The 22,355-nt window shown below is 46.9% G+C and overlaps 1 protein-coding gene across 1 annotated transcript in view; it reads right to left on the minus strand.

Annotated features, from left to right (window-relative positions):
* Window positions 1–21,791, minus strand: part of ARRB2 (arrestin beta 2) — a 117,582-nt gene extending 95,791 nt beyond the window's left edge. Inside the window, exon 1 of the mRNA XM_089688013.1 lies at window positions 21,665–21,791. Within this exon, the coding sequence (XP_089544139.1) occupies window positions 21,665–21,687 (23 nt within the window). The 5' untranslated portion in view covers window positions 21,688–21,791. The remainder of the gene's footprint in view (window positions 1–21,664) is intronic.
* Window positions 21,792–22,355: the final 564 nt, after the last annotated feature.

Below are 22,355 nucleotides of genomic sequence, written 5' to 3' on the forward strand. Positions count from 1 at the left end.
TGGAGTTGCATGAGGAGAGAAATGTTCACGTAGGATCAGGGGCGGACTGACAACTCATGGGGCCCCCGGGCAATAGGGGATCATGGGGCCCCTGTGTCCTTGCCCAAACTCAAAAAAGCCTATGAAGAAAGGTACCAGGGGCATCTCATGGGACCCCCTACTGACCCCGGGCCCTCGGGTAGTGCCCGAGTTTCCAAATGGTCAGTCCGCCCCTGCATAGGATTGCTATATTCAACAGGAGTTTTCCTGTTGAAGTCTATGGGGCGCGACTTCCCGTTGAGGTCTATGGGGCGCGACTTCCCGTTGAGGTCTATGGGGCGCGACTTCCCGTTGAGGTCTATGGGGCGCGACTTCCCGTTGAGGTCTATGGGGCGCGACTTCCCGTTGAGGTCTATGGGGCGCGACTTCCCGTTGAGGTCTATGGGGTGCGACTTCCCGTTGAGGTCTATGGGGCGCGACTTCCCGTTGAGGTCTATGGGAGGCGGTGTGTGAACCCAGGTACCAGGATGCATTTTCTAGTCGCCATGGTAACCGGGCGACTAGGATTTGTTGAGCCCTGACATAGATCCACTAGACCAGAATGGACCAAGTTAATTCTGTATATACCATACCTAGCCAATGTCCCCTGGAAGCTAGAAATCACTGAAGAAGACACCACTAACCCAGTGATCACCAGTTACTCCTGGGTCCAGCACAGAGCCGTTCCCCTGCTGCATTCTCAGCACAGGAGGTTGACCGCTCAGCCCGCACGCCCATTCAAAGAATGTTTTACATTTTCTGGCCAAATGCAAAAGCGTTCTCCGATTGGATGAGGTGGAGAAGAAGGGCAGTGATGTCACTCTCCACCTTGTCCAATTCAGAAAACGCAAAATGCCAAGGTTTGGGGTCTCATTCCATGCACATTACAGGCATAAACAAAGCAATATGAAGCAAGGCTGTGGTTTTGCTTTGGTAGCTGGAGTTTGGTGAACTGATGTATTCCTTGTGGGAACAGATATTGCACATCACAAGTGTGCTGGGGGTAATGGGGGAACAAACCAGTTCACAGCTCTGGCCAATCCATGAACATTTTTTTCCCCCCACAGACAATCCAAGACCCTCTCTCATTACATCATTATGCCACGTTTTAGAGCCATGCAGCACTTCCTCATCACTGTCCCTAAATCACACTTTGATGAACGGTTCCTGCATGACTGTAATCCGCAACACCATGGTGTTACGGATCGCAGTCATGCAGGAACGGATCGCAGTCATGCAGGAACCATTCATGAAAGTGTGTACGGATCGCAGTCATGCAGGAACCATTCATGAAAGTGTGTACGGATCGCAGTCGTGCAGGAACCATTCATGAAAGTGTGTACGGATCGCAGTCATGCAGGAACCATTCATGAAAGTGTGTGCGTGATTTTTTTTTTGTCCATAACAATCCTAGTGTGCTGATGACAATTCCTGTTGCTGCTGTGTTTAATGTTAGCAGTTAGAGGTTTCCACACCCAAACTATGGATTGATTCCAGTACGGTTTGCCATGGTAATAGCTTTATAGATTCATGTCCAATGCAAGTTAAAACCACACATCCTGTATGAACTACACTATCCGGTCATAAACCTCAGGCTTAACTCACAAGGCTAACAAACCAGGATAAGGATCTTTAGTTATCTTTAAAAAAAAGTGACAGTTATTTTCAACTGAGTCCAATGATAAGTGAAACATGGCTAAATAAAGAACCTTATCCTCGTTGTAAAACTCTGTAAATTGAACCAGTTGTTGATCCCTTTATATTGCCTAATACACAGGGTGTTCACAGTGTACAGTACAAAGAGAGCAAATAAGGAGCAGCGCTCGTGAAACAGATATCCTTCACACAGTACATTTAGAAAGAGAAGCGCAGGGAAACAAGAGTGCAGACAGATCCTATACTACATAAACATGTTCTTGCTGGAGAAAAATCAGCCTATAATGAAGTGACATCGCACCAAAATGTACAAACTACAATACACAGAAAAGCATAGCACAGGCCCGAGAGTGGGAGGGAGGAAGGCGAGCGGCCGGGGCCCGAGGGAGGAAAAAGGCGAGCAGCCGGGGCCCGAGGGAGGAAAAAGGCGAGCAGCCGGGGCCCGAGGGAGGAAAAAGGCGAGCAGCCGGGGCCCGAGAGAGGAAAAAGGCAAGCAGCCGGGGCCCGAGGGAGGAAAAAGGCAAGCAGCCGGGGCCCGAGGGAGGAAAAAGGCAAGCAGCCGGGGCCCGAGGGAGGAAAAAGGCGAGCAGCCGGGGCCCGAGGGAGGAAAAAGGCGAGCAGCCGGGGCCCGAGGGAGGAAAAAGGCGAGCAGCCGGGGCCCGAGGGAGGAAAAAGGCGAGCGGCCGGGGCCCGAGGAAGGTTGGCGGCTCCGACTCAAGGGAGGAGGAAGGCGAGTGGCCCCAGCTCAAGGAAGGCACAAAGCATGGGCCTCCCCAAGTGTAAACAATTTACACTGTCTATGCACCGTGTTGCGACATGCTATGACATTCCGTGCACTGAATTGTGCGTTTTTATAACGCACAGCACTATCTCAACGTAGCGTTATGTTGTGAACATAGAACACACACAACAACTTTATTCTAGAAGCCCTTGTACTAGACCCGCGTTAATCTATGTAGATCAGTGCAATTCAAAAAACGCAAGATCAAATTAGGCCTAATGGTAGTGTGCATTTCTTCGTCCCACTCCAAATCAATATGGGGAAAAAATAAAGTAAAGAAATAAAATTCTTAAAAGTCCTTTTCAAAAAAGCCTTCAACCCGTGCTGACACCGTGTTAGTGCTCAAATAATATACCGCACTCACCAGATAATGGTGGAAAAACAAACAAAAAAAAAAAAAAACACACACCTTCTAAAGGTTTTATTGGGATCCTAGACCCAGTTAGTCAGCCTCCAATCACCAGATGTTTTTGGGTTTCCCCTACTCCAGACAAGAGATGTAAACCAGCCTCCAACCTCCAGGATTAGCAGACACCCCTCGCCAAGAAAACACAGTTTTTTTTATATTTTGGAAAGGACTTTTAAGAGTTTATTTTTTCACTTTAAATTTTCACTATATTGATCTGGAGTAGGATTTAATATATATTTTTTACATAAATTTTATTAAAATATTTGTGAATTTTTTCACTAGAGTTTATATTAATTTTTATTTGCACTGTTTTGATGTTTTATAGAATTCGCTTTTTTTGTCTGCTGGCGCGTGCACTCTGAAGGAATGACATATCCATGCCGTTCCTTAACCACTTCCTGTCTGGACACTTTCACCCTCTTCCTGTCCAGGGCAATTTTCAGCTTTCAGCGCTATCACACTTTGAATGACAATTGCGCGGTCATGCAGCACTGTACCCATATGAATTTTTTACCATTTTTTTTTTGACAGATAAAGCTTTATTTTGGTGGTATTTATTCATTGCTGGGATTTCTATTTTTTTTTGCTATGTAAATGAAAAAGTCCAAAGATCTTGAAAAAAAATGTTTTTCTTATAAAATTTTGCAAATAAATAATATTTCATCACAAATCTTGGCCAAAATGTATTCAGTTATCTTTTTAGTAAAAAAAAAAAAAAAATTATATATATATATATATATATATATATATATATATATATATATATATATATATATATATATATATATATATATATATATGCCAAATTTTTTTATAACCAAAAATTCTTGCAGCCATTGAGAAATACTGAGTGAGCTGTGATTGGTCCCAGCTTGTCACATGGTACAAGGCTGTAGTGACTAGCCTTGTACCATGTGACCTCTGTGATCATTCACAGATTTCACACGTAGTAAGCAATGATGTCACAAGTGACATCTTGCTTACTACTTTGCATGTGATCACTGATTGGCCAATCAGTGATCACATTATCGGGATCCCGTCCGCCGATCGGTGTTTCACTATGTCCGGAGGACACAGCGGGCACTGGATCTCGGTGCTGCGCGCTCCCAGGGAGAGCGCACAGCTAGAAATGGCGGGTGCCGTTTATGAACGGTCACCCACCCCTGGAGTGCCACCGTCCTGCCGTTTATAAACAGCAGGCGGACAGCAAGTGGTTAAGAACACTGTGTCGTGTCTTGAGACTACTGTGCGCATGCGCTGCAGTGACGTCAGTGCAGCTCAGCCAGTCTGGCAGCCAAGACTTGCGAACCCAGAGGGAAGACTGGGTGAAGATGGAAGCCTCTGCAGAAGGGATACCACAGCGCTGGAGGGCTTCGTTTAACCCTTTGAGGACCATAAGATTACGGAACGCCAAAATAATCAATTTTTTTGTTTTTAAAATTTGTACACTTCAGTTGCTGTAACTAAGCCATTTCATGAAATAATTGGCAAAGATATATACATTTGTTGTTTGTTAAGAACGAATATTTTGACTCAAACCAAAAAAAAAAAAAAAAAAAGTTTTAGGTTCTTAATCAGATGATACAGGCAATTAAAAACATGGGACAAATACGTCCCTTGGTCCTCAAAGGGTTAAGGCAAGTTCTGCATAATGTGCTAGTATGCGATGCTACCTTTAAGGTGTTTTCCTAAATAGGATTTGTTGGTAGTTTTACAAGGTGTGACTAAAAGACCATCTGAACCATTGGAGGATGCTTCAATCAAGGACTGGACCTTTAAAACAGTTCTGCTAGAGTCAGTAACTTCAGCCAGCAGAATTGGGGAACTGCAGACACTCAATTGTGGAGCCTTTTCTGAGAATGTTCCCATATTTTATCATTTTGAGAACAGATTCAGGGTTTTTACCCAAAGTTTCATCCTCTTCACAGATCTCAAGAGAAATGTTCTTCCCACTTTTTACCCATCTCCATCATGTCCTAAGGAAGAAGTCTTTCATGCCTTGGACGTGAGAAAAGGCTTATTGCAATATTTGGAAAACACAAAAGACTTTACAAAAACAAATTCTTTGTTCGTGCTTCATGCAGGATCACGAAAGGATTGGGTGCTTCCCAAAGAACTATAGGGAGATGGCTTGGATAGGCCATTCAGGAGTCTTATGTGGCTTCTGACGTAGGGGTTCCAACAGGTATTGTGGCCCATTCAACCCAGGCAGTGGCAACATCCTGGTGCTTCTCCTGAACAGATCTTCAAAGCAGCTGCTTGGACAAGTTATTGTACTTTCATCCGACATTATAGGATGGATTTGCTTTCGGCCACAGAGCAATGTTTTTGCAGTAAGGTCCTGCAGGCAGTTGCCTCACCCTACAGTAAGTACTTGCATATCCTCTCCAGGTACTGTCCTGAAAGACAATCTAGAAACACCTTAGTTAGACTTACGGTTGACAGTATTTCTAGGAGTCTTTCAGAACAGCAGCTAGTACCCTCCCCTTAGGTTGGCTCTGAGGAACAGGTTGTGGCCTCGAAACGCGTTAGCTAGTTGGTCATCCAGGGTTCCATCATATGGACTCAGATGTTGTTTGGATCATACATCTTGTTCAGTTTGATATGCCTGTGTTTTTATGTCTATTGTGAGTATGATACTAACTTTGTTTCTTCAATAAATATTTTAAAACGATAATGCACTAGGTCGGTGCGCCCTTTTTCTGTTTCTCCATTTACATCTAGTGTATTTGGACCACCCGGTCTGTAGAGGGCAGCAAGCAGTGCATATTCCAGAAAATTCCTATTGGGTCCACTGAGTCTTTTCCTAGCGCAGGAGAAAAGTGTTTGTTGTGTTGGATTTACCCTCCCCTTATGTGTGATATGGTTTTAGGTTGTATTTTTCACCATGGTGGCAATTACTCTGTTACCAGGCCATGGTGGAGGTGTCCAGCTTTTAAAGATTGAGACCGCGGTGTTTCCTGGGAAAATAGGTGGAGCTACACTCTCTCCAGGTGCTGTCCTGAAAGACTCCTAGAAATACTGTTACCGGTAAGTCTAAGGTTTTTTTTTTTCGTTTAACCTCTTTGCGCCGGCCACACGCAAATGTGCGTCCTACCGGCGTCTGGGCCTTGACGCCGCAAATTTGTGTGCAATTAAGAAAAACATATGTGCTGAGAGTGCGCACCATGCGCTCTACCAGCACATATGTCCGGTACTCACAGCAATGTCCCGATCTCCTCTTTCGATTAGGACCTTTCCCGATCATGCAACCGCCGTACCGGCGGATCACGGCGGTCACATGACCCTAAAACCCCGTTCCGGCTTCTGAAACCCTTAAAGGGCCGAGGAGGCGCCAGCGCCAAGGGGTTAATTTTGCTCCTCATCTGCCAGCTTTTGTTATATTGCAGCAGTATTTCACAATTTACCCTCTTTCTCCATTCTACCATCATTTTGCGTAAAACGGTGCTTCATCTCTACAACTGGAAAAGAGGCTTGCAAAACAATGCTAAACAGAAGAGAAGCAGGATTACAACAGCAGCAATTCAATTTTAGCTATTGTAGCACAACCGCTCAAAAACCATCTGCCAGAGCTTTATTGCTTTCACACCTGGTGACACCCTCTACACTCATTTCCAAACCTGGTGTCACCAGGGACAGAAAAGTGAGAAGACACCTCCATAGCCGTGTTTCAGACAACAATTGACAGAGGTTCTGACCCTTCCGCATACTATGCAGAGCTTAGAGCAGAAACACACTGCATCTGAGCACGACAAACCAAAAACGCCATTTAAATCATTTTTGATATTCAAAGCAAACTCCCCCATCCAAGTCTCCATGCTTTCTTTTGCTGAGAATCACTTTGAAAAACACCACTTTGGCATTTCTGGCCATCTTGAGTAAGGGCAGATGATGATTCATATAGCATTTACTTCCTGAAATCCATCTGCCCTTACCTCAGGCATGCATACAGGAGTGTTCGGCTGAGAAAATCCCTCCTTCCCTCCTGTAGTCTCCTGGGATGTATTGCATAATTTACCTAGGCCTGGAAACAACTGATTAAAAAAAAAAAAAAAAAAAGTTAAAAACAAGTAAATATGATATACGTTCTATTTACTAATGCTATCAGCAGAAGGGTTAAACAGTCAATACTGAGAGAGTGAAGTTCAAAGTGATACTGAACAGATACGTGTTAAATTGCCATAATTTGTTTACATAATTCATATATTTCATGCCACTCATGCGCGGTTATGTGGTCACATTAGCTCTCCCTGTTTTTTGGCATCTGCAGGGAAAGTTCCTTGGTAGGGGCTTCTATTACTACAGTTTAGGTCTGTCTGCAAAGCCCTGATTGATGCTGTGCCAGAAACACACAAAAAAAACAACAAAATATTCAGAAAAGCAATTAAAAATGATAAAATATCAAAAACCGGTTTTATAGTTCCCTATAAAACTTTATTGAACATCAAAGGTGTACTTTGTTCATTAATATGGTGTAGATGATTGACACTAGCTTTTATTTTGTTCACCTTGAGCGTTGTACGTCTTGTTTGAGGAGGGAAGGTGGCTGCTTACCGTTCATCAACACCTGTATACCGATCATTTATCCATATCTATGTTATGTCATTTGGATATCCTGGAATAAGAGATATTGTGGTGAATTGGAGGAGGTGATTGTCATCCAGTATATAAGTTGATCATTTTGTGGATAACAACTCTTAACCTCCCTGGCGGTCTGATTATTTCAGATTTTTGGTGCTGAAAGCGGTACATTATTTTGCATGGAAATATGTAGTTTTTTTTTATTGTAGGCTGTAATTTTTAGGAATAACTCACTGAAATCTGTCCGAACAAGAGTCTAGTAAACATCCCGGGTAGGATAAAATTTGAAACACGAAATCATAAATAATATAATAAATAATCATAAAAAATAATAATAAAATAATAAATTTAATTCAATAATGTAATCAAACCAAAAACAATGAAATTTGAAATAGAGCGCCAAGTTCGCACATCGCTGAGCAAAGTCGCAGAATCGGTTTCAGTGTCTGATGAGGAATTTCCCCCACGAATCATTATCACTCAATTCTGCAAGTGGTTCTGATTTACTATCACTGTTCTCTAGCTGATCTAAACCCGCTTTTGACATAAAGGGACGCTTTTTGGATGCCATGGACTTTTCGAAGTTTCCAGGTAGAAAGAACAGTAAAAATGCAGACAGGGCGCCGGACAAAGCACTCGGGACAAAATGTATGTGAAATGGGTTGAAACAGCAATGTTTTACTATGTAAAATTCGTTTTGAAAAAAATGACTTTTTTAAATTTTCAAATTTCCCGCCGGTGCCTGTATGTCCCGACGTCACAGGGCCCGAAACACAGAAGCCGGATGCCGGCATCAGCCGGAGATGGCCGGGGACACTGCAGGGGGGACATCGCAGCAGCGAAGGACAAGGTAAGCTCTGCAGTGAATCCCTGAGCAACACCGCATGGTAAGCCCGAGTGTAGCTCGGGGTTACCGCTTTTGGTACTGAAACTTTACCCCGAGCTACACTCGGGAATACCGCCAGGGAGGTTAAGCGAACAAGTCAGCTATGAGAATGGGAGGCATATCCATTTGGTGAGTGCACACCCGAGAGGGGGACACTATATATTTTACTCACGTGGTGATTGTATTTGAAGAATCTGAATGGGCAGTACAGTGGCTAAATGGTTAGCACTTCCGCCTGGCAGTACTCGGGTCGTTGGTTTGAATCCCAACCACGGCACCTCCTGCCTGGAGTTTGCATGTTCTCCCTGTGCCTGCGTGGGTTTCCTCCGGGTACTCCGGTTTCCTCCCACACTCCAAAGACATGTTGGTAGGTTAATTGGATCCTGTCTAAATTGGCCCTTGAATATGAATGTGAGTTAGGGACCTTAGATTGTACACCCCTTGAGGGTTAGGGACTGATGTGAATGTACAATATATATGTAAAGTGCTGCGTAAATTGACGACGCTATATAAGTACCTGAAATAAATAATCATAGGGTAACATGCTGGGGGGGTTAATGGCTGTAGGAAACGACGTCAAAAGCCAAAAACAGCCGCTGTAAAAACGTCCCGTGTGCAGGAGGACTTAAACCTGGAAGCTGATTGGTTTCTATGCAGAGCTGCACCAGATTTTGGACTCTCCGTTTTTAGTAAATCACTCCCTCAGTGTGAATAAGTCCTAAATATCTGCATGCTAAACTTTGCCAGTAAAGTATCTGTATAAAAGAGGATTGTATAAACTTGGCTCTATTGCCCCCTATCCACTCCACTGATTGCTGCTCTGGGAGGAATGGCCCTCCACTATCCTCTTGGGATGGTTGATTTCCCTGGTCCCTTGATCTTACTGGCTGTAGGAAAAAAAAAAAAAAGTCAAAAGCCAAAAACAGCCGCTGTAAAAATGTCCCGTGTGCGTGAGGACTTATTGTCAAAGCTTAACTGAACAAGCTGAAGTGAAAAGCTGTTTGGCTGCCATGCAAAGCTGCACCAGATTTTGCACTCTCCAGTTTTTGCAACTCAACCCCTAAGGCCCCATGTACACGGGACACTTCTGAATGATGGAAACTGACTGCTGGAAAACGTAGGTAAAAAAGGTCTGTTTAGCTGTGTTTGCATAACGCGTTTATGCACATTTATGTGCGTTTAGAAGCGTTTTTTTTAAAGATAAGCACAGGAGAACCTCCCAAATGCCCAGAATGCACTGAAAATTGGTAAATTATTAACTATTTCAGACTGTTTCAGAGAAATACAGAGAGTAGAAGCAGAGACAGCAGTATGTGTTGACATTAGCTAGGTGTGAGATGCTCATTAACATTTCTTTTGTTTCCAAGGGTGGGGAAGGTGTCTGGTGGAGGGAGTCATTAAGGTCACCTGGCAGGGGGTCTTCATGAGGAATTTGAGGTGTGAATTATCATTAACATATCTTTTATTTCCAAGGGTGGGAGAGGTCTGAGGTGTGAATTGGTCATTACGATGTGTGACAAGCTTGGTAGGAACATCCTGTGTTCAGTGTTTTGTCCATCTGAGTACCTGGAAAACGCTTTGCATGTATTTTTCATGATGAAGAAAGGCTCTGGACAGCATCGGGAGAGTTAAACAAAAAAAATTAAAACACAAACGCTTATAACCGCTATTTGTTGCGTTTACAAGCGTTTTGCATTTGAAACGCTGATAAAATAGACTGCTGAACGCAAGTTTTATGCATTAAAAAAAAAACAAAAAAAAAAAAACGACTAAACTCAACTGCCTGTAAACAACTGCAAACGAAGGGGTGTACGTGGACACATAGGAAAACATTAGTGCGGGTTCAGGGGCTGCTGGAAAAAAAAAAAACCCGCTGAACAGCTCCTAAACGTGCATTTATCTGCAGTGTACATGAGCCCTAAGCGTGTTAACCTGTGCTGATCTGAGTTAGTCCATGAGGACTCAATGCAAAGCCACCGCAAGTACAACTGCTGTCTATGTGCCTTGATCCCACTAAACCGGGTGTCGGCAACCCGCGGCTCCGGAGCCGCATGCGGCTCTTTTTCACCTTTCCTGCGGCTCCGGAGCACACTGCCCACCAGGTGACAGGCAATAGGGTCGGCAAGCCGCGGCTCTTTTAATGCAGATCTTCTGTGTGCCGGGCGCCCGCTGGCAAACATTGGCTGTCAGGATGTAGGCGGGGCAGCCAGGATGTAGGCGGGGCAGCGTGACGAACTCCTCTCCTCTCACAGTCCGCCCTGAAGACCAGAACGGCGCGGGAACCCAGCGAGAGGAACGCGCGGAGCAAAGGTAAGTGAATTCACACAATATGGGGAATGAATTACTATGGGGGATGAATTACTATAGGGGATGAATTACTATAGGGGATGAATTACTATAGGGGGGATGAATTACTATGGGGGGGGATGAATTACTATGGGGGGGGATGAATTACTATAGGGGGGATGAATTACTATATGGGGGATGAATTACTATATGGGGGATGAATTACTATATGGGGGATGAATTACTATATGGGGGATGAATTACTATATGGGGGATGAATTACTATATGGGGGATGAATTACTATAGGGGGGATGAATTACTACGGGGGATGAATTACTATGGGGGATGAATTACTATAGGGGGGATGAATTACTATATGGGGGATGTATTTTCAGTTTTAAAAAGGTTTCTCTCAAAATAAATTTCAATCGTGGTTTTGGCGAGATTTGGCTCAGTCGAAAAAAAAGGTTGCCCACCACTGCACTAAACCATTGTGTTGGAGTCTGCTGAAGAAAAAAATTATGTATTTTTATGTTGTGCAAAAAAAAAAAAAAAAAAACGCTTGATAACACATCTTTGAAATTAAAAAAAAACACGCGCACACACAAAAAAAAAAAAATGCAACTCAACATGCAGTAGTAACACAGTGCAATGCATTAAAAATGCATGCCACAGTGCCTAACATGCTTCAACGCAGATGCATGTTCTATGCAGTGTTAACTAGTCCTTAGAGGCCTTCAATAAAAACAAATCCAGCAAGTGTAGGAGGACTGAACTGGGGCCTCATCAGCACTTCTGCTTTTCTAAGAAGTTCCTAGCAATAGGCGCACGACGACAGAAAACTTGTGTTGTGCTGAGTTCCCACCTACTGTAATGTGGCTGCAGCTGATAAAACGGGACCAGTCAGGACAGCCTTTATCGGTCACAGCTGAGGCTCCCATCCAACGCTGGGTTGAGCAGCAAAATATACACAACGTAGAGCTTTCTCAACCTTTTTTCAGTCAAGGCACCCTTTAAAATTATGAAGAGTCCTGAGGAATCCTTTAAAATGATGGATTCTTGAGATTCTTGAGGCATCCTATTGTAAAAGCCAGGTGGAGGGGCAGCAGGATGGGAGGGGGGCAGCCTCATGGAAAGGAGGGGCAGTGGGCCAGGTGTGGAGCAGCATCACAGCACTGTCACAGAAGGGGGCAGCAAGACAAGTGGGGGGCAGCGTCACCCGAGGGTAGGGGGGGGGGGGATCTGCGCCATGCTGGAGGTGGATCTGTCCACTATTGCATAGGTGGAGGGACTTGCTGGTAGGGAGCACCACCACAGTTGATGGCATTGATGTGCTCCATGGAGTGGACAGGGTGGTTGGTGCAGGAGGCCGCGTCCTCTACTCGATGCGCTCTGGGGGTAGGGGGGGGGGCTGCGGTGTTCTCCAGAGGGCTGGCTTTCCTGGAGCTGTGCACAGGAAGCGATGGGGGAGACTCCAGGGATCCTGGAATGCTGGGTTCCACTCTGTGGGGCGGGGGAGAGGTGCCATTTGCAATTTATTAAAAAAAAAAAAAAAACATGTAAATAAGTATTCACAACCTTTGCCATGACACTCGAAATTGAGCTCTGGTGCATCCTGTTCCCACTGATCATCCTTGAGATGTTTCCACAAGTTTATTGGAGTCCACCTGTAGGAAATTCAGTTGATTGGACATGATTAGGAAAGGCATAAACCTGTCTATAGAAGGTCCCACAGTTAGCAGTGCATGTCAGAGCACAAACCAAGCCATGAAGTCCAATGAATTGTCCGTAGACCTCTGAGACGGGATTGTATCAAGGCACAGATCTGGGGAAGGGTACAGAAAAAGTTCTGCAGCATTGAAGGTCCCAATGAGCACAGTGGCCTCCATCATCCGTAAATGGAAGAAGTTTGGAACCATCAGGAATCTTCTTAGAGCGCTCCGCCTGGCTGAAATGAGCGATTGAGGGAGAAGGACCTTAGCCAGGGAGGCAACCAAGCACCCAATGGTCACTCTGAAAGAACTTCAGTGTTTCTCTGTGGAGAGAGGAGAACCTTCCAGAAGAACAACCATCTCTACAGCACTCCACCAATCAGGCCATTATGGTAGAGTGGCCAGACAGAAGCCACTCCTCAGTAAAAGGCAAATGGCAGCCCACCTAGAGTGTGCCAAAAGGCACCTGAGGGACTGTCAGACCATGAGAAACAAAACTCTCTGGCCTGATGAAACAAAGATTGAACTCTTTGGCCTGAATGCTAAGTGGCATGTCTGGAGGAAACCAGGCACCGCTCACCACCTGGCCAATACCATCCCTACAGTGAAGCATGGTGGTGGCAGCATCATGCTGTGGGGATGTTTTTCAGCGGCAGGAAATGCAATACTAGTCAGGATCAAAGGAAAGATGAATGTGGCAATGAACAGAGACATCCTTGATGAGAACCTGTTCCAGAGCGCTCTGGACCTTAGACCGGGGCGACGGTTCATCTTTCAACAGGACAACGACCCTAAGCATACAGCCCATATAACAAAGGAGTGGCTACGGGCCAAGTCTGTGAATGTCCTGGAGTCGCCCAGTCAGAGTCCAGACATGAACATCTCTGCAGATATCTGAAAATGTCTGCGCAACAACGCTCCCCACCCAACCTGATGGAGCTTGAGAGGTACTGCAAAGAAGAATGGGAAAAAGTGCCTCAAAATAGGTGTGCCAAGCTTGTAGCATCCATCATACCCAACGCGACTCGAGGCTGGAATTGGTGCTAAAGGGGCTTCAACAAAGTATTGAGCAAAGGCTGTGAAGACTTATGTACATGGGGGTTTTTTTATTTTTAATAAATTGCAAAGATTTCAAAACAAACTTCTTTCACATTGTCATTATGGGGTATTGTTTGTAGAATGTTGAGGAAAAAAAATGAATTTAATCCATTTTGGAATAAGTCTAACATAAAATGTGACAAAAGTGAAGCGCTGTGAATACGTTCCGGATGCACTGTATACTGACCTGACCCGCCGATCCTCCCCACACAAGACTGGTTTTTTCGGCTTCTGCCCCTGGCCCCCCCCCCCCCCCTTACCCCTAGAAATAACATGGATGCACTGTATGTTCGGTGTCCTCTCCCCTAGAACAAAAATGAGTGTTTACCCGTGCAGAGCCAGTACAACACCACCGCACGAGCAGTTCTGCTTTTGTACACACATGAAAAATACGGCTTTTAAAGCGACCATCCGGTACTCTGATCGTTATTACACAGCTTTCGAGAGCGGATTTCAATTTGAGACGAACATGCAAAAAAAAAAAAACCACAAAAAACGGACAGTCCTTCATCCATTAATGTGGATTGTATCTACTGAGAAGGGTGGCAGTGGCTTAGTGGTTAGCACGTCTGCCTTGCAGTAATTGGGTCATGGGTTCAATTCCCAACCATGGTGCCTCCTGCATGGAGTTTGCATGTTCTCCCTGTGTTCGCGTGGGTTTCCTCCGGGTACTCCAAAGACATGCTGGTAGGTTAATTAGCTCCTGTCTAAATTGTCCTAGTTTCATCCCTGGCCATGTGGGATCTCCTGCATGGTGGGGGTTGGGGAAAGACCTGGCAACCTACCCTGCAAAATAACTGCTAAGAGAATTCATGGGAAAAAGTCACTTAGGGCTCGTTCACACTTGGCTGTTTTACCAACGCTTGCCAAACGCCCCTATAGCGTTTGGGAAGCGTTGCTCCTGCGTTTGCGGAGCGTTTTTTAACGCTCGTCAAATGCTCCGCAAACGCCGCATGAGCGGTTTAGCGGCGGTTGCTAGGCATTTGCTGAGCGTTAATAACACCCCACAAACGCTTAATGCAGTTTGAGTGGTGTTACCGCTCCGCAAACGCCCCGCAACCGTGTTGCAACCGCACCGCAAACGCCGGCCGGGCGTTTGCGGAGCGGCACCATAGACGAGAATAGGAGGCTTCAACGCCTCCTGACTCGACCAGAGGCGTCCGTTTTGCCGCGACGCAAACGCTCCAGTTTAGAACTGCACCATGTGCTGTAATGTGCAGAATTGGCAGAGGCGTTTGGGAAGCGGTAAAAACACTTCCCAAACGCCTCTCTGCCGCCTGCACACAACGCTAGTGTGAACGTAGCCTTACGAGTGACGGTCCATGCAATCGCCAAGGGTTGGATACGACTGAATGGATAGATAGAGAGATCTACTGAGAAAAGTGCAACAAAAGCAGCAATCCTAGGAAGGCGAGTGTGGCAATGCAGTGCCCTATGGACCCCCCCCCTGGACACGCACGCAGGGTGCGCCCCGGACACGCACCCCAATGCACTACACGCTGGAGTGGAAATGGCATCATAATTACACAGAGTAAACACACAAAGTATTATACAGATATATGTTCCACTACAAAGGTCATAAACCAGATAGAGGACAATGTGAGCACACATACAGGGGATTATCCTGATCACACCAACACTCTACACACATCCATTACCAGATAACAAAGATCACCACATACACATGGTGTTCATACAGGCCGTGTCTAGAAAACATGCCATATGCTGCTTTCTAGCCTTCACTGGAGTTTGAAAATTGTTACACGGTGTATGGTGGGTACAAATGGTGTTCTAACAGCTATGCCAACACAATATACCCATCGGGTGTATGCCAAGTGCTACAATCGTATACATGGAGCCCTACAGATCACTTACATAGTATAATAGATGTGGTCACATTACATGGCACAATGGGTACACCAACCCCATCCACACATATATTATGTATATAGAGACACCAACATCCGTGACACACCGCTCATGCAGTTTACTAGAAGTGACAAGACAAGGTCCATCACCCCGTATGAGGACTCGGGACAGCTACGGGGGGGCCTAACCAGTGTACTAGCTACAGTGACAACACAAGACTGGCCAGCCACAATGGTGGTCCCACTGCCAAGGACTACAACATAACATGGCAGACTGGCGGACCCAGTGTACGGACTACAGTGGCTATACATCCTGCATGGATCCCATACCCAGTGCACTGGCAACACACTGGTGGCCCCATTACCTGCACACACACTGATCACAGGGTGCTAGACACATGGTTAACCCCTTCACACAGGCGCCTTCCGGCCCTTTAAGAGTTTCAGAAGCTGGGAGGTGGGGCGGGGTTTAGGGTCATGTGACCGCTGTGACGCGCCGTCACATGATCGGGAAAGGTCCCAAACGAAAGAGGAGATCGGGACCTTTCCGCGAGTACTGGACACGTGCGCAGGGCGCGCGCTCTCGGCACATACTGTATGTCCTTTTTTAATAGAACACAAATGTGCGGCAGCTCGGCGTCTGGGCCCAGATGCCAGGCGGCCACAGATTTGCGTTCTGCCGGCATGAAGAGGTTAATTGCCAACTCTAAGTTTAACTTCCCAAGCTGGCCCAAACGCACCAAGCTGGCCCAAACCAACAATTCACTTAACCCTCCCTAGAGGTCTGATTATGTCCATATTTCTGTGCTCAAAGCGGTACATTTTTTTTGCATGGAAATATGTAGTTTTTTTTTATTGTAGGCCTGTAATTTTTAGGAATAACTCACTGAAATCTGTCCGAACAAGAGTCCAGTAAACATCCCGGATATGATAAAATTTGAAACACAAAATCATAAATTATAATATAATAAATTTAATCATAAAAAATAATAATAATTTAATTCAATAATATAATCAAACCAAAAACACTGAAATGTGAAATAGAGCGCCAAGTTCGCACATCGCTGAGCAAAGTCGCAGAATCGTTTTCAGTGTCTGATGATGAATTTCCCCCACGAATCATTATCACTCAATTCTGCAAGTGGTTCTGATTTACTATCGCTGTTCTCTAGCCGGTCTAAAACCGCTTTTGACCTAAAGGGACGCTTTTTGGACGCCATGGACGTTTCTCAGTTTCCAGACAGAAAGAACAGTAAAAATGCAGGCAGGGCGCCGGACAAAGCACTCGGGACAAAATGTATGTGAAATGGTTTGATACAGGAATGTTATACTACCAGATTTTAGTGTATTGAGTGAATGTCACATTTTTACATTTTTAAATTCCCGCCGGTTCCGCTGCCTGTACGTACCGACGCTCAGGGAGCGGAACGCAGAACGCCGGCATCGGCCAGAGGAGATGGCCGGAGATGCTGCTGGGGGGGGACATCACAGGAGCGCAGGACAAGGTAAGTGCTGGAGGGATCGCTGGAGAAGCGCTGCAGTGTATTCCCGAGTGTAGCTCAGGGTTACCGCTTCTGGTACTGAAAGTTAAACCCAAGCTACACTCGGGAATACCGCCAGGGGGGTTAAAGACCAACTCTAGGTTTAACGTCCCAAGCTGGCCCAAACACACCAAGCTGGCCCAAACACACCAAGCTGGCCCAAACACACCAAGCTGGCCCAAACCAATGATTCACTTCACTAACAGTTGCACAGTTTTTTTTTTTCCTTCCTCTGGATCAACTGTGGGTGTAGGATTATTATTATTTTTTTTTTTTTTTTTAAATTAATGGTGGAACTAGATGGACTTTTGTCTTATTTTCAGCCAGACTAACTATGTAACTTGCTGGGCACGCTGTATTTACTGTCCATATTCTCAACTACATACAGTATACAGCGCTGCGTGCCGGCAGTAGGACAGAGGATTCCTGTCTCATATAGGCAGAGCACAAATACAAAGCTTCCTCCAATTGGCTGAGACGGAGATCGCAAAGTCATCCGCCTTCCCCTTATCGGGCAAGTATGACTTTTCCTTGCGCCCCGTAGATAAAATGAGTAGTTAACCCATGCAGTGCAGGGAAAATAAAAGATTTTGCCCAGAGTTCTTCGTTTAGCCCCGGTTCACATCTATGCGGCAGTGCGGGCCGCATTTTGTGCGGGCACGAGAACCCATTCATTTGAACGGACTCCCGTGCCCCGTCACACGCAGGGAAGAAGTCCCTGCCCTACTTCTGAAATCGCACCCCACACGAGAACCTCAGTTCCCAGTATGGCTGCGTTTTCCAGTGCGGGCACACGCCCGCAGGTCCGCATTCCTCTGTGCGGGTGGTGAGGATTTTGTGCAGATCCGCAGAGGAACTGTGACGGGAGTCACTTTGGGTGGGGGGCCCATGGAACATGGCTCACTTTGGAGAGGTGGGGAGACTCCTGTTTCAGCTCCCCATATCCCTCTTATGTGTAAGTCACCCTGTGCCTGTTAGGGGTACAGGGTGATCTGTCCTAATATTGGGGTGGGGGGTTGTTGATTGTTTAATGCCATGTGGTTGCATCCCATTGTTCTATTGTGTGTCTTGCTTGCGAGCAAACTAATATGGGATGTATGCGTTTGTGTGTATTGGCTTGGCGGGGGGTGTTTTCAGCAGCCCTCCCTCCTGATGGGACTGTCTGCTGGTGTGTCTCTTGTTACTAAATGTAGATTGCCCCACCCTGTGTCATTATGCAGGGAGGGGGGATTGTGCCCTGAGTGTAGATATCTTATATCTGTGTTTAAATAAACTAGTCTACTTCCTGATTTACTTCAAAATTGGTGTCGTTTAGTCTTGTATGGTCGGCTGTGGTGTCTGTGGTCGGTTTTCGGACGGGGAAGTGGTATTCTAACAGAAGTACCCAAGCGCAGTCTGGGGTCGGTTCCGTTACAGATGTGAACCTAGCCTACAAATACTATAGCTACCGACTTTCATTAAAAAGACATTCTGTCCAGGGATCAGGCGTTGTCCTCGCCCAGGCCAGTTCTTCACCAGACTTCAGGTCCCTGGTGTCGGGATGCTGACTGTGGGAAGTTGTCAGGGGATCCTGGCAGCTTCAGAGCCAGCCTCCCACTGCACATGGGCGAGCCACGCGTTGTAAATGGTCCCGCAGCCTCCTGGGACCCGTGTTGCATCCCAAGAGGTTGCGGACGGTGCAGGGGCCAACTTCTGCTGGGATCACCTAGGTGTGTTCAAGTGGAGATGGAGTTTAAGCTGGCCATACACACTTCGTGTTTCTCTCATTCAGTCACACGAGAGAAATCCATGGACAACCCCATACACACAAATCATCAGAGAGACAGGATCTTCAGCTGCTCGCCATTGTATTCAGCGTCCACCGAAAACCCGACCAGTGCTTGTATGTGATTGGCATCATTGGCTGGCACTACCCAGCTGAGAGTTTTCAGACTGGCTGCTTCAACTAAAATCAGGGAGACCAGCGTATGTCCAGCTTTACTGTGATTTTAAAGCCCCCCCCCCCCTTTTTTTTTTTTTTTAATGAAAAAATCAAAGTTATACTTATTTGCGCTCTATAATGATGGAACACAGAGCAATCCCTTACCTCTTTTTTGGCGGTCCCCCAACAGTGCTGTCCTCTCCCCCTCCCTGCGAGTGTCCCCATACCAAGCCATGTACTATGGGGGCACCTATGCAGGCACGCTCCCAAACTGAGCTGTGTGCATTCATAGACACACACAGCTGAGCCCTGCCCCCCACTCTCAGGATTTGACTAACAGCATTGTGAGATAATGACTCCTGCTGCTCTCAGTGAAGCTTGTAGATCCATGAAGAGAGTAGAGCAAGGCTGCCAGCCGGTGGGAGAAAAATGACCGTATTCCCTCCTCCAGACATGTCAGGTGAATGGAGGAATCCTCCCCGCTGGGCCATTGTATCCTGACAGCGGGACTCATGAATACACTGATCAGTGGCTGCAGCTGCTGATTGACAAACGTTTTCCCAACACTCCCATTCAACAGAAGTTCGATGGATCGGGAACGGCCCATAGATGGATGAAAATATGGCCAGTCTCCACCATCCAAATTTCAATTCATCTATGGTTGGCTTTGCAGTGCCAGTACAATATAATGGGCACACAGTGCCATACACACCACTGCTGGACTAACAAAGCATGGCCTATAGTGACATCACGGAGCACACTGGTGGTTCTAATGCCCACTTCTATGACATCATCACCCAGTGCCGGGCACAGCCAGGTCCATCCCATTACTTTGTATACAGGTTGTAGGAGCCGTACATATAATATACACAATGCATGAGACGTCCCAGTACTGGTACAGTGACTACACAACAGAGTGACTACGCAAACTTAGTCCCACTTCCCATGACTATAGTGAACGCCGGCCATTGCTATAGTGACATCACAAAAAAAACGCCGGCCATAGCTATAGTGACGTCACAAGGAACGCCGGCCATAGCTATAGTGACGTCACAAGGAACGCCGGCCATAGCTATAGTGACGTCACAAGGAACGCCGGCCATAGCTATAGTGACGTCACAAGGAACGCCGGCCATAGCTATAGTGATGTCACAAGGAACGCCGGCCATAGTGACGTCACAAGGAACGCCGGCTATAGTGACGTCACAAGGAACGCCGGCTATAGTGACGTCACAAGGAACGCCGGCTATAGTGACGTCACAAGGAACGCCGGCTATAGTGACGTCACAAGGAACGCCGGCCATAGCTATAGTGACGTCACAAGGAACACCGGCCATAGCTATAGTGACGTCATCCGGAACGGCAGCTATAGTGACATCACAAGGAACACTGGTCATAGCTATAGTGACATCACAAGGAACTCCAGCCATAGCTATAGTGACGTAACACATTACACCAGCCATAGTGACGTCACCTGGAAAGCTGGCCATAGGTATAGTGACGTCACAAGGACCGCCGGCCATAGCTATAGTGAAGTCACCTGGAATGCTGGCCATAGCTATAGTGATGTCACACACCGCACCGGCCATAGCTAGTGATTTCACTTGGAATGCCGGCCATAGCTATAGTGACGTCACCTGGAATGCCGGCCATAGCTATATCATCACAAGTAACTCTGGCCATAGCTATAGTGACGTCACACACCGCACCGGCCATAGCTAGTGATTTCACATGGAACGCCGGCCATAGCTATAGTTATGTCACAAAAGAATGCCGGCCATAGCTATAGTGACGTCACACACTGCACCGGCCGTAGCTATAGTTATGTCACACACTGCACCGGCCATAGCTAGTGATTTCACTTGGAATGCTGGCCATAGGTATATCATCACAAGTAACTCTGGCCATAGCTATAGTGACGTCACACACTGCACCAGCCATAGCTTGTGATTTCACATGGAACGCCGGCCATAGCTATAGTGAAATCACAAGGAACTCTGGCCATAACGACTTCACACACCACTCCAGCCATAGTGACGTCACAGAGAACGCCAGCCATAGCTATAGTGATTTCACACACAGTGCCAACCACAGCTATGGTGACGTCACACACCGCGCCAACCACAGCTATAATGACGTCACAAAAAAATGCAGCCATAGCTATAGCAACGTCACGCACCACTAAACAATGTAGCCGACTACTCAGCACCATCCAGAAGTGTAAATACTTTATTATCTACATGAAACAATCCAATGGAAGGGCAGGTCTACGCGTTTCAGCTAGAAAGCTTGACGTCATAGCGTCATAACTAAGGCTTCCTAGTCAAAAAGCGTAGACCTGCCCCTCCATTGGATTGCTCCATGTAGCCAATAAAGTATTTGCACTCCTGGATGGTGCGGGGTAGTCGGCTTCTTTCTATTGGACAGAGGACTTGCGGGGTGTGACGGTCCCCCAGCCTGAGCACCCACATTCCAGTCCTGACAGTGCGGATGGAGGAGCACTGCCCTGCTTGTGTATGTAGCTGAACATCACACATTGTGCCAGCCAGGGTGACATCACAGCAGCCAGGGTGACATCACAGCAGCCAGGGTGACATCACACACCAGCCTGCAGAGACACCAGACACACTGGAGGTATCACTGCCCCATGGAATGACAACACTGACACAATGACAGATCTACACATTGTCCTGGAGGTCCCAGCATCCCTGTACTGGTCACAGTGACACCACACACAGGGAGCACACAGTGCCCAGCACACGTAGTCACCCCACACACTGTGGCTGCACACATGACACACTGGTGGTCACACTACACAGTCTATGGTGACAACAGAGACATATTGGTCTGACACTCCCTTACACTGTCCCCATTCGCAGGCCACCCCACTGACTCCCCTCACTCACCGGGTTCCCGCTCTCTCCCCCATCTTCCCGTCCCCTCCGCTTCTCACACACAGAAGCGCGCTCTCGAACTCTCCTTCTAGCCTCCGGGGCCGCGCACGGTATTACGCACAGAAGGGACAAGAGGGAGTGCCGCCCAGACAAACTCCCGCCCCCTTGAGTGCCGCTAATTGGCCGAAGGTGTACCCGCCCTCTTCCTCAACAGGCCGCGCCCGTCCCCGCCCTTTGAGGGAGGTGTACTTGCGCGCCAACGTCATCCCGTCAGTGTTAAGAGAGAAAGCGGGCGCGCTGCTATTGGCTGTGAGGCGGCCTGTATTCAAATTGGGTCGGCGAGGCGGTGTTTTGGTTGGAAGAGCGGGGTAGGGGGCGGTGATTGGCTGTGTCAGCCGTCAGCCAAGTGCACCTGTTCCATGCCCACCTAGTGGCGGCGGCTAGTTTGTGGGCGGGGCTAATATTTCAGGAAGAAGTGACAGGTTACCTTTGTACTGAGACCGTACAGCATAATGACAGTGCGAGTGGTCAGATTCCTATCCCAGAGCCACACCCCACACCTACAGCACGTGACTTCATAACAAGCCAGGCCACACCCATCTCACACCTGTGGAGGTTAACCACGCCTCCCTCGCCCCGCCCATTCAGTTTATTTATAGGTCGTGTGAATATTTAACTGTTTGCTGCCCGGGACAACGCTGAC

This window comes from Staurois parvus, unplaced genomic scaffold (assembly GCF_062004578.1).
Source record: "Staurois parvus isolate SC_StPar_1 unplaced genomic scaffold, SC_StPar_1.0 ptg000444l, whole genome shotgun sequence".
Taxonomy (NCBI): Eukaryota; Metazoa; Chordata; class Amphibia; order Anura; family Ranidae; genus Staurois; species Staurois parvus.